Raw genomic sequence first — 12,797 nt, 5'->3', positions numbered from 1 at the left:
GAGACAAAGGGAGTGGTACAATTTTCAGTATGCTGCTACAAAGTAGAACCAATGACAGACGCAGAAGAGTTGATCTCGCTGAGGCAAACTTCATGCGCCAGTACTAAAGTAGAAGGCGTAACAACTCCCAAGTTCTATAGTTGAATTCATTTGAAAAAAAATTACGAACGCATGCTGCTTGTAGTAAAGAATGCATTAGCATCGCAGACTATATGCAAAAAAAAGAAACGTTAGGAGAAGGGACTGAGGAAACCAAGTGGAGCTTTTAGCCAAGACAAGTTTTCATTTTGATTTAAACCCACACTTGCCAAAATATCACACTAAACCTTCGACATGTTTTGTTTTCTTTACAGTATAAATATCTGTAAAAGTTATATTCTATTATACAGTTTGGTTCTTCCTTTTTTCTGAGTGAACACTGTCCAGAGTATATGTGCGCATGCCACTTATATCACACATCCATGTATATACAGATGAGCCCTGGCAATATCTGCTACTACTGATGTTTAAGAGTTTCTTCTATATCTCTTGATACTAAATCACCACTATATGGTCTAACTATCTAATGGTTATTATTTACATATAACTAAAGAGTTTTTCACCAATGCGTATGATATCTATCTACACTTTATGTTATTTGAAATCTGCATGCTGTGAGTGGTATGTCTGACGTATCTACAAAGTTTTCCAGTCTTACAGGCAACCACTTAAGTGTAGGATCCGATCAGCTTTAGACTTTGGAGGGTTCGAACTTTGAAGAGATTCCCAAAGAGGTAGCTAATTGTTCCTTCTTCAGGTAGCTTTGCTGAATGACAAGGACTCCACTTAACATGCAGTATATCTGGGCCAACTAGCTCACGAATTGAGTCAACTGTCTTTTGCTCAACTGGATTCCCGGTCACATCTGTGACATAAAAGATATCTTTTGCCTTCCCCCCTTCTGTTGAGATTTCTGCTCTTTTAATACGCAAACTATTTTCCCTGAATATCCTAGTGATATCTGATAGTAGTCCCAGCCGATCTTCTGTACACAATTCTAGCTCCAAACCCTGCAGAAAGCTAGCATATATTAGTGACTTGTGCTAGAGAAAGCTTTGGAAACTAAAATCTTATTGTCTTGGACTCAAGCACTTTACCTCAAAGGTTCTTCTCTCAATAGCTGCTTCAAGGCACAGAATCACACGTTCTCGCTCAGCCTCTGAGCTTATTGGAAGCCCATCAAGATGTCGAATGTAGAATTCCTGCAGCAGGCCAATAATTAAGATTGATATTAGACAATCAAAGCAGCAGAAATATAGAAAGTAACTGTTAGCCAATATTCCATCACAAACCAAAACTAGTTCACTACGTCAATTGAACTAAGCTTATCTTGAATCAGTCACGGTAGAAAGACCATCAGGACTGTCCACATAGAAACTAACATTACCTGATAAGCTTCCTTCTTTCCTGTGTGAACAACTCCATGAAAGACCACATACTGCATGTCAGTCAGAGTGCAGACAATATCAAACAACAGCTTAGGTCGATCCCTTGACCTCATAGTAATCACAGTGTAATCCTTTTCACTGCAATAATAAACAGTTATACAAGGCCCGGACTTCAAATCCTCAATGTTGCCCTGTTCTGTCCTCCTAACTTTTACATAGTCCCTATCATCAAACATTATCTGGTGTAATCTTCTCTCCCTATGTGTAAACCCAGGAGGTGAAAGTGTCATCTTTGCAGTCTTCAAATCATTGTTTCCCTTGAGGACGTTGCGAAGAAGTTTCTTGATTGTAGCAAGGCGTTTTGGGTCTTCAATTGCACAATCTGTAACATCGTCCACAACATGAACCACAGCTGCAGCCCTAGCATTATGGGTCCAGATTGCAGCGTTCACCACATTACAGTGAAGGTCAGAAAGAACAGCGCATACTTCAGACAATAGGCCAGGTCTGTCTGTCCCACTAAGTTCAATGGACGTGTGCTCTTCGGAAGGCATCAAGCCGATAGTTCCCCTTATAGAGGGTAACAGAACCTCATCATTTTCAAGAGTCTGCGTAACAAGAAATTGAAAGAATTTAGGATCCACGCAAAGAAAACTGTACAGGGTTGTTTAGTAGGATGTATTAGAGAAAATAATGCAGGTATTAGTCATGGTATTACTTAATCTTTTGTTTGGAAGAATTTTCAACCTACGTATAACTAATATACATGTATTAGTAATACATCATATTCAAAATTATAGGGTGTAATACAAATACATAACAAGCCATGGTATTAACAAGGATTATTAATACGTGGATAAGCATGGTTAATCCCCTTAATACACCAAACCAAACCGTGTATTAGAAATAATCTCAGCATAACTAGCCTCAGTATTATTAATCTCAGAATTAATAATACACAACATTCCATACTATTCTTATACATTCTACCAAACTATAGTAAGGAGTCCCAGGATAAAATGCTGAATTATTTTATTTTGCGTTTGGTAAGGGGTATCAGTTAGTCCCGGAATTATTTTTCCACCATTTGTACTACAACGATGGGATAAGTTATCCCATATATATGGTGTATGGTGGAATAACTAATCACATAGGAAATAGCAATCCATGGAATAACTTTGTCCATCCCATTCCCATAAAAAAAAATTAAAGATTGTGTTGCTGATAGACCATAGTACTATATGGCGATGAAAATTGTCCAAGGAAGAAAGGCCCTTAATATGAAATACCTTTTGAATATAGCTGATGATTTCTTCATCTCTAACTTTATTTCCAATTTGATCAATCACATTAAACACTGAAGAAATAATAAAGAGAATAATTAGTGGCAAGTATGGAATTTCTTGATCTTGGGTAAATAAGAAGAGCTTACCGTCCATAAACCATCCCCCATCAGAGGAAATGTATGCTTTCGTGATAACAAGGTTTAAATCCGTCAGAACCTGTACAACTTGAAGAAGAATCCCATGCTTGTTGACGCTGTCAACCTGCACAAGTTTGAGGTTAAGCATAACATAAATACTTGGGGCACAGAAAGTGAAATCTTTAACATGAACCGGATGGCTAGGACTTGACACAAAAAAAGGGGCTAAGGTGGGGGAACGGGTATACCTGTATAATGGTTGCATCCTCACAAGAGTCATTGTCAATCACCACTCTGTAGCAAAAAAACAGGGGTTAAAGAAAAAAGAGGATCTTTCTTCTCATATACCCTAACTATTTGATCAGTTTTCGAGTCCAAAATCAATTCACGGACAGGGGAAGGTAGAACTTGACAAGAAGAAGAAGCAACCAAAACACAACAGAAGAAAGAAATTAATTAAATTAGATGGTGTGAATTGATGGGCCGCTATCAAGATTATCTGGGTGGAGGAAATTGTGAGAGAGAAGTACCTGGGAGGATTCATCCTCCTGATAAGCTTAGCATACTCGTCATCCATGTCTTGAAAGAAGAATAGTGGGATGAATGATGAAGATATGAGAGAAGAAAGGGTTAAAAGTAGAATGAGTCTCCAATGTCTGTGGAAGTAAGGCAAAAGCTCATACTATAATCTTTCCAGAGATTAAAGTGACGCTTTAATGAGTGGAAAAGGCACCCATATTTCGGATTTTTATCAAACAACACGCCGCACCACTATTGACACTTTATTCTACTTACTAGTTAGAACTCCCTCCCATTCATTTTATTAATTAACAATAAAGATAAAAAGTATTAATTTATTTTTTTAAAATATTATTTTCTTTATTTTAATTTGTTTGTTCTATTTTAATTTGACATAAAATTTAAGAAAAAAAATAATTTGTGATCTTAATCAAAGAAATATAATTTTTGTAATTTTAAATTTATCACGTAGAAAATTTAAATTATCAAAAAAAAAAATTAAAAAAATAAGACAAATAAATTGAAACCGAAAAAGTAACTATTTTGAATCATTAGTTTTTTTTTTTTTTTTTAAACATGACCATTGAGCGCCTCCTTCGTTTTCGTAGGAGGGGAAGGGGATGACGGATTCCAAGATTGACCGTTAAGTTACCTTTTGTATTTTAAATAAATAAAGAGAAAATGATCAAAAATATCATAAACTATTTGAAATAATAAAAATATTTTTATTTATAATTTGGTCCAAAAATGTCTTTATCGTTAATATTTTGGTTTAGAATTGTACTTATTGTTATTTAATGGATCAAAGATGCCCCTATTGTTACAAAATTGATCAAAATACCCTTTTCCAAATAAATATATTTTTTTAAAAAAAACAAATCTTGTTCATTATAAAAATATTACTTTTAAGGAACGCTATTTTTGTTTCCTTTATTTTTAAACCACTTTAAAATGCAGAAAATTATTTAATTTTTCGTAATCTCATTTTATCAATTAAAAAAGGAATAATTTTATGTACTCTAAATTTTAACAAATAATATATGTCATATATATAAGATCATAATAAATTCATCATTAATTTTATTTAAATAACGATAAAAAATAATTATAATAAAATAAGAAATATTTTTAAATTTTAAATTTTTTTCTAATTGAAGTAGAATAAATATTTGCTAATAAAAAAATATTATTAGGAAAAAATGTGTTAAAAAAGAAAATAAATAAGATATTTATTTGAAAAAGTGCATTTTGATCCATTAAATAACAATAAGGACATTTCGACACCAAAATATTAATGATAAGGACATTTTTGAATCAAACTATAAACAAAAAACATTTTTATTCATTTCAAATAGTTTATGAATATTTTTGACCCTTTTCCCATTAATAAAATTCTATAAAGGTTTTCTCAAGCGTGATCTATGCCCTTAAGTCATCCTTTAGCAGAACTATTTTGAATTACTTCCCAATTCGAGTTACAATCCTAAGGGTCCTTTGATTTTTGGTTAGGAAGTCAATTAATTAATTTTATATTTGATAATATGTTAATTGTTTTGTACTAAATTCAGCATATTAAATATGATTTTTGTTATCAAATTACAACCACGCAGTATTACAATATGAATAAATTATGAATTAATTTATGTATTACTTTAGATGAATTTTTAAAAAATGAAATACTTAATTGATAAAATAATTTATAAATAACTAAATCGTACTCAACTAACTTTTTTTTAGTAAAGGAACAAATTTAACCATTTTCCTATAAATGTTTGGGCGGCCCACTTCTTTTCAGACCATGTTCTTCAAATGCTTAGTGTCTCGCGCGAGAGAGAGAGAGAGAGTCTAATAAGTTGGGCGGTGAATGGATTTATTTCGTCAAGTCAATGATTAATTTTAGGCCTAAAAATAAATAAACAGAAAATAGCCTAAAATAGTTTTGAATTATTGAAAATGGTATAAAAATATCTTTCATCTATTTATTGGGCTTAAAATATTTTTGACAATCCATTTTAGGTCCAAAAATGATCTTTTCTTTAACGAAAAAAGGCATGAGGGACATTTTGTATCATTTCCAATAGTTCGAGGCATTTTAGGCCTTTTTTTATAATTAAAATTTTGTTAAATAAATTTTAATTTATAATTAATTTTAAATAATAAAATTATAACCAAGAGATGACCGCCAGGTGTTAGAAAAAATTATTCAATTATAATTATGTTTAAGAAATTTTAATTTATAATTAATTTTAAATAATTAAAAAATTATAACCAATAGATGGCCACCACGTGTTTAAAAAAATTATTCAAATTATTTAATTAAAATTATATTAAAGAAAATGTCATTTTTGAACCTAAAGGTGGATGACAAGGGCATTAATTTTCAACATTTTATATGATAATCATCCACCTTTAGTTTCAAAAATGATCTTTTTTTTAACATAATTTTAATTAAATAATTTAAATAATTTTTTTATTACACGTGGCAGTCCTCTATTGGTTGCAATTTAATTATTTAAAATTAATTATAAATCAAAATTCATTTAACATAATTTTAATTATGGAAAAGGACATAAAATGCCCTTAAACTATTGAAAATGATACAAAAATGTCTTTCATGCCCTTTTCCGTTAAAGAAAAGATCATTTTTAAACCTAAAGTTTTCCGATAAATAAATCATCTTCATAGTCTAGCCTAGTCCTCCAATTTTCAACTTTCCTCCTAATCCGAACCTTTTTCTTATTCCCCGAACGTATAGCGGTAGAGAAAATACTTATTGTGTGTGGTCCATACTCTATCTTCATCCTTACTTGCAATAAGTTGAATAATCCAAACCAATTTGCCACCCACACACCCCTGTTGGGCATCCTACTTGTTAAAACAATATTCCTTTCCACCATAATGTTTTCAATTATCAAAAGTATAATTGCCTACTTGATAATTAGGAATAAAATTTGAAGATCCAATATTATCTGATAGGAGCCAAGAAGAGCCATTCACAAAACATCAACGTGGACGTTCGTAAATCAACGCATGATTAGTGATTACGTTATCTTCTTTTTTATTTTTTTGGTAACATATGACTTCAAAAGTAGACATCAAATGTCGATATTGATAAATCATAAGAGTCGAATTTTAATACTCAACTATATATCTTTCTAAAAGTAGTTAAATCAGTGAAACCATCAATAACTATCACACACGGTCATGTCAATGTTTTTGTTGGATTATATAGGTTTTAAATGGGGAATATATGTATTTATCTAATCCAGTTATTTTCTATGATTTAGACTTACGTTACATTCTTGTCTTTTAATAACTAAAATATTGCAAAACATCCTTCCATTTATCCCAGTTAAAAAACTAACATTGCCGTTCCAAAAACATGACTCTCTCTCCCTCCCATCTAAATATTGTCCTTTTTGTCCCTCTCAAATTTCGTCCGATCGTCTTACAAATTTCGGGTAGGATTTTCAATTATATCATCATATCATATCATATCATATATTATTAAAAGTGAGAACCTTCAACCTCCAAAGTTGGATTATCATTTTGCCCTTACACTAAATTAAAATCTAATTAATTATTTAAATAAATAGTAATTAATTAAAGTCTTATTTTATTCACATAAATGCAAAATTAATTTAAAAACTATTGCATTTTAATTTTTTAGTTATGACATTCTTTTAAAAAACTGATTTTCAGCTATAAATTGTATATTTAGAAGCATAAATCAGTTTTGTTTCTTTTTATCTTCCACATTCTTTACTTATGACATTCTTTTAAAAATGGATTTCCAGCTATAAATTTTGTATTTAGAAGCACAAATCAGTTTTGTTTCTTTTTATCTTTCACATAGTGGGATATTTTCAGTCTTTTCACATTCTCAATTAAATTCTATTTAATTATCTAATCAGTATATAAGATCAATATTAGTTTTGTGTTGCTTCTATCAAAAATTATTTTATCCTATAAAATTGATTATTTTTTTTTACTTTGGGCACTTCATTATCCAACATCCCAGGTTAATTCCCCCCCCCCCCTATTTCTTCTCTATTAATATTGTATATTGATAAAATAGTGTATTTTTGTTTACTAATGACTGATTCAAATTTTATTTACATTCTGATATGTGATTTGTTGAGTTAATGTGTATATATTAACATTCTTCCGCAAGTTCTGGACTTCATAGTTTCTTATTTTACCATTTTCATATTTATAACTTTAACTTTTTAATATATACATATAGAGAGAAAAATTTACAATATTGATAAGGGGCAAACGTGCAAAGCATATTCCCAAAAACTATTTGGTATAGATAGTTGAAATTGAGAATTATTATGATAAGATGGAGGCTCTTTTGAGCCAAAATATGTACCCAATAGTTATTATATTAACGAAAGTTGCTAAATTTACTCGAGAAAAAAAAAGTTACAACACTTAGAAATTTAGTCTCCTTTTAAGAATTTTATCAACAGCCAAACAGGTAAGGGGCATAATCTTGGTCATCATATGATTACTTTTAGTTATTTTTAGCAAATACAATAATTTCTTTCAAAATTACAGAAGACAAAACATAAATTAGATCTCACTTGTTAACATAATAACCAATTTAAACACTGTTGGAACAAGAAAGAAGAGAATAATTACAAACTTAACTTTTGCCTTGTCTGGTACAACTATTCGTGGGAAGACAAAGAGAGTCGAAGTTATTGCTCCTTCAGTTGGTTATGATGTAGAAAAGATGGGGTAGATGTTTTTCTTTTTTTGGCTATTTAGAAAGAAAGAGAACTTCAATTATTTTTTTTCATATAGAGAAGTTCAATCTTGAGTGGGGAAGACAATCAAAAGGATAAAATGGGGAGATTGGAGAGAGAAAGTTATATTTTTGAAAACGCAACGTTAGTCTTTTAACTGGAATAAACGGAATTATGTTTCTTGCAATAATTTAGCTACTAAAAGGATGTTTTTGATTCACTATTATAACACAAGAATGTAATGTAAGTTTGAGTCATAGTTAAGGAATGAATGTAACTTTTTTATTTTTAAGAAACTTTGTTTTCAAGTTTAAAAAACAAATTTTATATTTTCCTTGTTATTCTTATCCTTTTCATTTTGCTCGTCTTTACGGTCCTTAAACCTTTCAACAAGTAAAAGAACTTACAAAAAAAGGGGGAAAAGAGAATAGAATGAAATGCTCTCGCTGCTTGTTCCTCATAATAAGCAACACTATGAGATAGTTAGTAGCCACACTAACATCTGAAAAACTCTTGGCTCTATCCAAAAGACAGAAACAAAATAAAAAAAGGAAATGACCTAATTGATCAAGAATCCATGAAGTTCAAGCAGAAGATGATTAAATATGCGATAGCATAACCCCCATCTTGTGTTTACTACTTCATATAAAAATTCATTGAATGACAACCTCTTCCTTTCTTGCCTCTTTTATAGATTTGAATATTATGCAAGTACCATTGACATGATCTTTGTCATGCCAACTGATTCTGCTCTTGATCATACTTTCTTACATATCCTACATTACTGTTTGTTCTTTTCTTCTTTTTTATTTCCTTTCCAAACTCAAATTCGTACAAAGTATTATCTGCATAGGTATACCATGTATATACAGCGAGCCTCTTGACCTATATTTGCAAAATCTGAGCATATTAAAGGTGCAAAGGTCAATTTGAGTCTTCAACATTAATGGCACAAAACCATAGCAGGTCATAGGACTACAAAGTACCTTTCACCTGGAACAAGGCTAGAGATGGCACTTATGAAAGGCATCATCCATAAGTAACACTAGAATTTTTTACATCTTTTTTCTGTCACCACAGGAAGCCAGCATGTATGACTGACTTCTCATCCTTGAGATCGCAACTGCAATACCAGTAATCATGTAGTAAGACATCAGATGTGGTCACAATCATATGACTGAACAAATGATAACTCTTCTCTTTGATTCTTCAATGTGTTACAAATATACAAACATACCATCCCTTACCCTAAATACATCAACGCCTTACCAAATTTATCACTGTACTGAATTTATAACGGGGGACAATTAGGTGATTTAAAGATGAACAAATATAAATCTTTTTCTATATTAACACCTGCTTCTGTTTCAGGACGTAGATCTATTTCACCATTAGGATGGTAAAAAGCCTCTTCATATTTGTGAAAAGACAATAAAAATATCGTCGCAACATACTGCCTCGATCCATTCTACGCTTGATTTATATACCTTCCTCTACTCAATTATCATTGTTGGAATAACAAAAGTTTGTGCCTTAACCTCCAAGTGCTTTCATCTGGAGAAGATAAACTGCTAATTGGGGATAGCAACTTAAAGCTGTACCATTCCTTAGTACTTTTATGTAATCCCTGCCCCTTTCAAGACAATGAAATTGTTCTCTTTTATATACTGCTCCTGCACACGAAATGACATAGAGCCACCAAATGCGATTACTAAACTTAAGACATCCAACATGAACTTCCATAAGCTAGCAATCTGCCTAAAAAATCTGGCACCTCATGTCAAGCATAGACACTCCTAACAACAAACTCCATGAATAATACACGATGTTATATAGAGATAAACATTATAAACACTGAAAATGTCAACAACCAGGAGAATTTTGGCCATATGTCAAAAAATAATGCATTTCTCAATAACATTGTTGGGTTATGAAGCAAAGGGTTATAAGTGAGAGGCTGGCTTGGATGAACAAACTGCCTGATGACCTGAATAAGAATTAAGCCCGGCAAAGCACTGACCTTTTTCACTGAAGGAAGAAGTGCCACTTCTGCAGCAACTTTTCAAGAACATTGAACTGTTTGGAAGATGGAACTTCTTATTGAAGATTGGATCTTCTATAGAAAGCTAGTTTAGCTAGCAACGGTAAAGAGTTAGATTGAGAGTCTGAAGCCTTGGGAGGTCCCAGACCTCTTCAGTTGATGATTTTTCCTGCAAGTGATGCCATGACTTCCCCTCATAGTTTCTTATAGGTATACAAATATCTACGTAGAAACACACATCGACTTTCTAGTAGCTCATCGGTGGAGATATCCATATATTGAGGGTCTGAATTCATCCGGGCAACCAGCTACCTAGGTGGCTTCTAGGTTCATATTGAATTAGCCTAACAAAAATTAGGAAGGCATCGTTGTATCTCCACCTAAGCATCCATCTTAAAGAAAGAACTGAATATTTTGCTCTGCTTAGGTGTTCACAATTCAGTGTCGGAAATCCCATTCTATCAGTTACACAAGAGAGAAAATTCCTTCTGGATATATGATTTCTATGTTTATATCAACAAACAACATACATAAGCACTCCGCTAGGATCTAAAGGGCAAAATGAATGATAAAAAGATCTTTTAAACTAATTAAGAAAATGCTCCTAAAAATAAACCCTAGCTTAGAAAACACCAATTCCACTTTATGTACCCCAAATCGGAATTATATGAAAGCTCTACTGTCCTGATCCTTGAGAATTATCATTCTTGGGAGAAGGTTGTGAATGGTGGTGCATTCTTGAATGCCCCATCTGCTGGTAAATCTGATAGAAAGACTGAGAATTCATAACCCCAATAGGAGTGTCTTGTGATAATCCGAGCTCCAACCCAGGTAGGTTAGTGGCACCCAACATAGATGTAAAACTCATAGTATTCAAATTGGTGGAGGGCAGGTCAAACCCAGGGAAGCTAATCTTTTGCAGACAATTTGAACTTTCAGTGCCCAAATTGTGGCCAAAATTACTGACGTCAGGAGAAGATGGGGGCCATATCTCTGTTGTGGGTCTCCCAAAATTCCCACCAACCATAGGCCAACTGGTCCTACTGCTACTAATACTTCCACCAGCGGAAACAGAGATCCCCTGATGCGAAACAGAGGGTGCAGCCGCGGCTAAAGCCGAAGCCGGAATTGTTCCATTGCCTGTTGCAGCAATTATGGAAGGCTCTGCTTGCTGCAACAGCCACTGGATCGTCTCTCCATCAGATTTATGACCCAATTCGCGTGTGAGTTGGAAAATCCTAGCAGCACAGAGGGCAGGCATGCGAATCCTCCTTCCTCTGCCTTCAACTTTAGTGTGCCTATCTTTATTCGATTTTCTTTTAGGAGCCAGTTGTTGCTTCTTAGCTTCATCTTTTTCTGCAATTCTAATCTTGATCTCTGTAGTCTCCATGTTGCTGCTGATGGTACTGTTATTATTCGTATTGATATTGTTGGGCTGTGGGTGGCTCGAGAAATTTGATACCTCCTACTGCGGCTGCTTTAATCCCTCGGGATCCATGAACAGATGTGTTTACCCAAAGTTATTTCAATAAACTATTCAAAGTTGTTTTCTTGTTACACAATTATAGTATTAAAGAAAATGGTACAAGGAGATGACCTCACAAACATGCAAAATCATTACTGGAAATTTGACAAAAGCAGGGGGCGGAAGTAGAAGCTCGTAATTATATTTTAAAAATTCATTAAATATACACATAAAATTCAATTATTAGATCAAACAACAACCAAGCTGGAAAACAAACAGTCAAATTCCATTAAACTTCGACTTGTTTATTCTATTAACTTGATCAAGGAATTCAATTAATTACTTTCCATTACATGCTACTTGTTCCAACTAATTTAAAATTCAAGTATAATTAGATTGGTTAATTGGTCGATCATGTTAAATAATAATACCAGTTGGACAGCACGTTACACTACACAGTTGAGTCCTAACATGCATTGCATGATAAAAGTCAAATGATGTACACGGTAAAACAAAATTAATTTGCTTGGATCCAAAAAGTAGTGAAATTTCTTTCTTAAAAGTCACAGGACTATAACAGGATGTTACAATAACGAAAAACAGTAATCTACACAATTTATAAATTGGTAGAAAAGTTAAATAATTTCTCATGACATATTTTCCTATTTGAATACCATAATTATTACTTAGTTTTTTTGGTCCAAACGATTAACCACCTTTGGTGTGTAGAAGTGATTATGATAACATGGGAAGCAAATTATTTCAATTAATGTAACTTTCGAATTATAGTAAAACATTTATAAAGCACAATACACAATAGTGTTTATGCATGATTTTCCTGATATCTGTCGTTATCAATTTCTTGCATTGATTGAATATATATTAAATACATAAACGCAAGCTATTTGTGATGTTAATTTCCCATAGCCAAAGGGAATGGGAAAAGGACGACTTTTCTCATCTGGAAATGCTCTTCAACATGTAAAAAGCAATTAAATAAAAGAGGACTAATATATTATGTTGAGAAATATAAACGGCTAAAAATAAATACAAAGAAAAGGACTTCCCTTGAATCTAGAGATGCCCCAAACTATTACTACTCTAAACTTAAAATTTTTATATTCTCTAATGATGTAGTCTGTATGAAGCTCCATTTTAATACGAGATT

At 32.5% G+C, this 12,797-nt stretch overlaps 2 protein-coding genes across 2 annotated transcripts; both read right to left on the bottom strand.

Annotated features, from left to right (window-relative positions):
* Positions 1 to 263: 263 nt before the first annotated feature.
* On the bottom strand, positions 264 to 3,593 carry LOC129873408 (ACT domain-containing protein ACR6). Its single transcript, XM_055948499.1, has 7 exons — positions 3,381 to 3,593; positions 3,099 to 3,144; positions 2,860 to 2,974; positions 2,717 to 2,784; positions 1,427 to 2,035; positions 1,137 to 1,241; positions 264 to 1,049 (listed from the first exon to the last, which is right to left on the bottom strand). The coding sequence occupies exons 1-7, from the start codon at positions 3,425 to 3,427 to the stop codon at positions 708 to 710; spliced, it is 1,332 nt and encodes a 443-aa protein (XP_055804474.1). The 5' UTR covers positions 3,428 to 3,593; the 3' UTR covers positions 264 to 707.
* Positions 3,594 to 9,309: 5,716 nt separating this feature from the next.
* LOC129874875 (transcription factor TCP20) lies at positions 9,310 to 11,829 on the bottom strand. The gene is made up of 2 exons (XM_055950255.1): positions 10,144 to 11,829; positions 9,310 to 9,796 (listed from the first exon to the last, which is right to left on the bottom strand). The coding sequence occupies exon 1, from the start codon at positions 11,552 to 11,554 to the stop codon at positions 10,841 to 10,843; it is 714 nt and encodes a 237-aa protein (XP_055806230.1). The 5' UTR covers positions 11,555 to 11,829; the 3' UTR covers positions 9,310 to 9,796; positions 10,144 to 10,840.
* Positions 11,830 to 12,797: the final 968 nt, after the last annotated feature.

Source organism: Solanum dulcamara, chromosome 11, assembly GCF_947179165.1.
Source record: "Solanum dulcamara chromosome 11, daSolDulc1.2, whole genome shotgun sequence".
Classification (NCBI taxonomy): Eukaryota; Viridiplantae; Streptophyta; class Magnoliopsida; order Solanales; family Solanaceae; genus Solanum; species Solanum dulcamara.
Note: the sequence above shows the minus strand (reverse complement) of the source record. Positions and strands in the feature narration are given on the sequence as shown.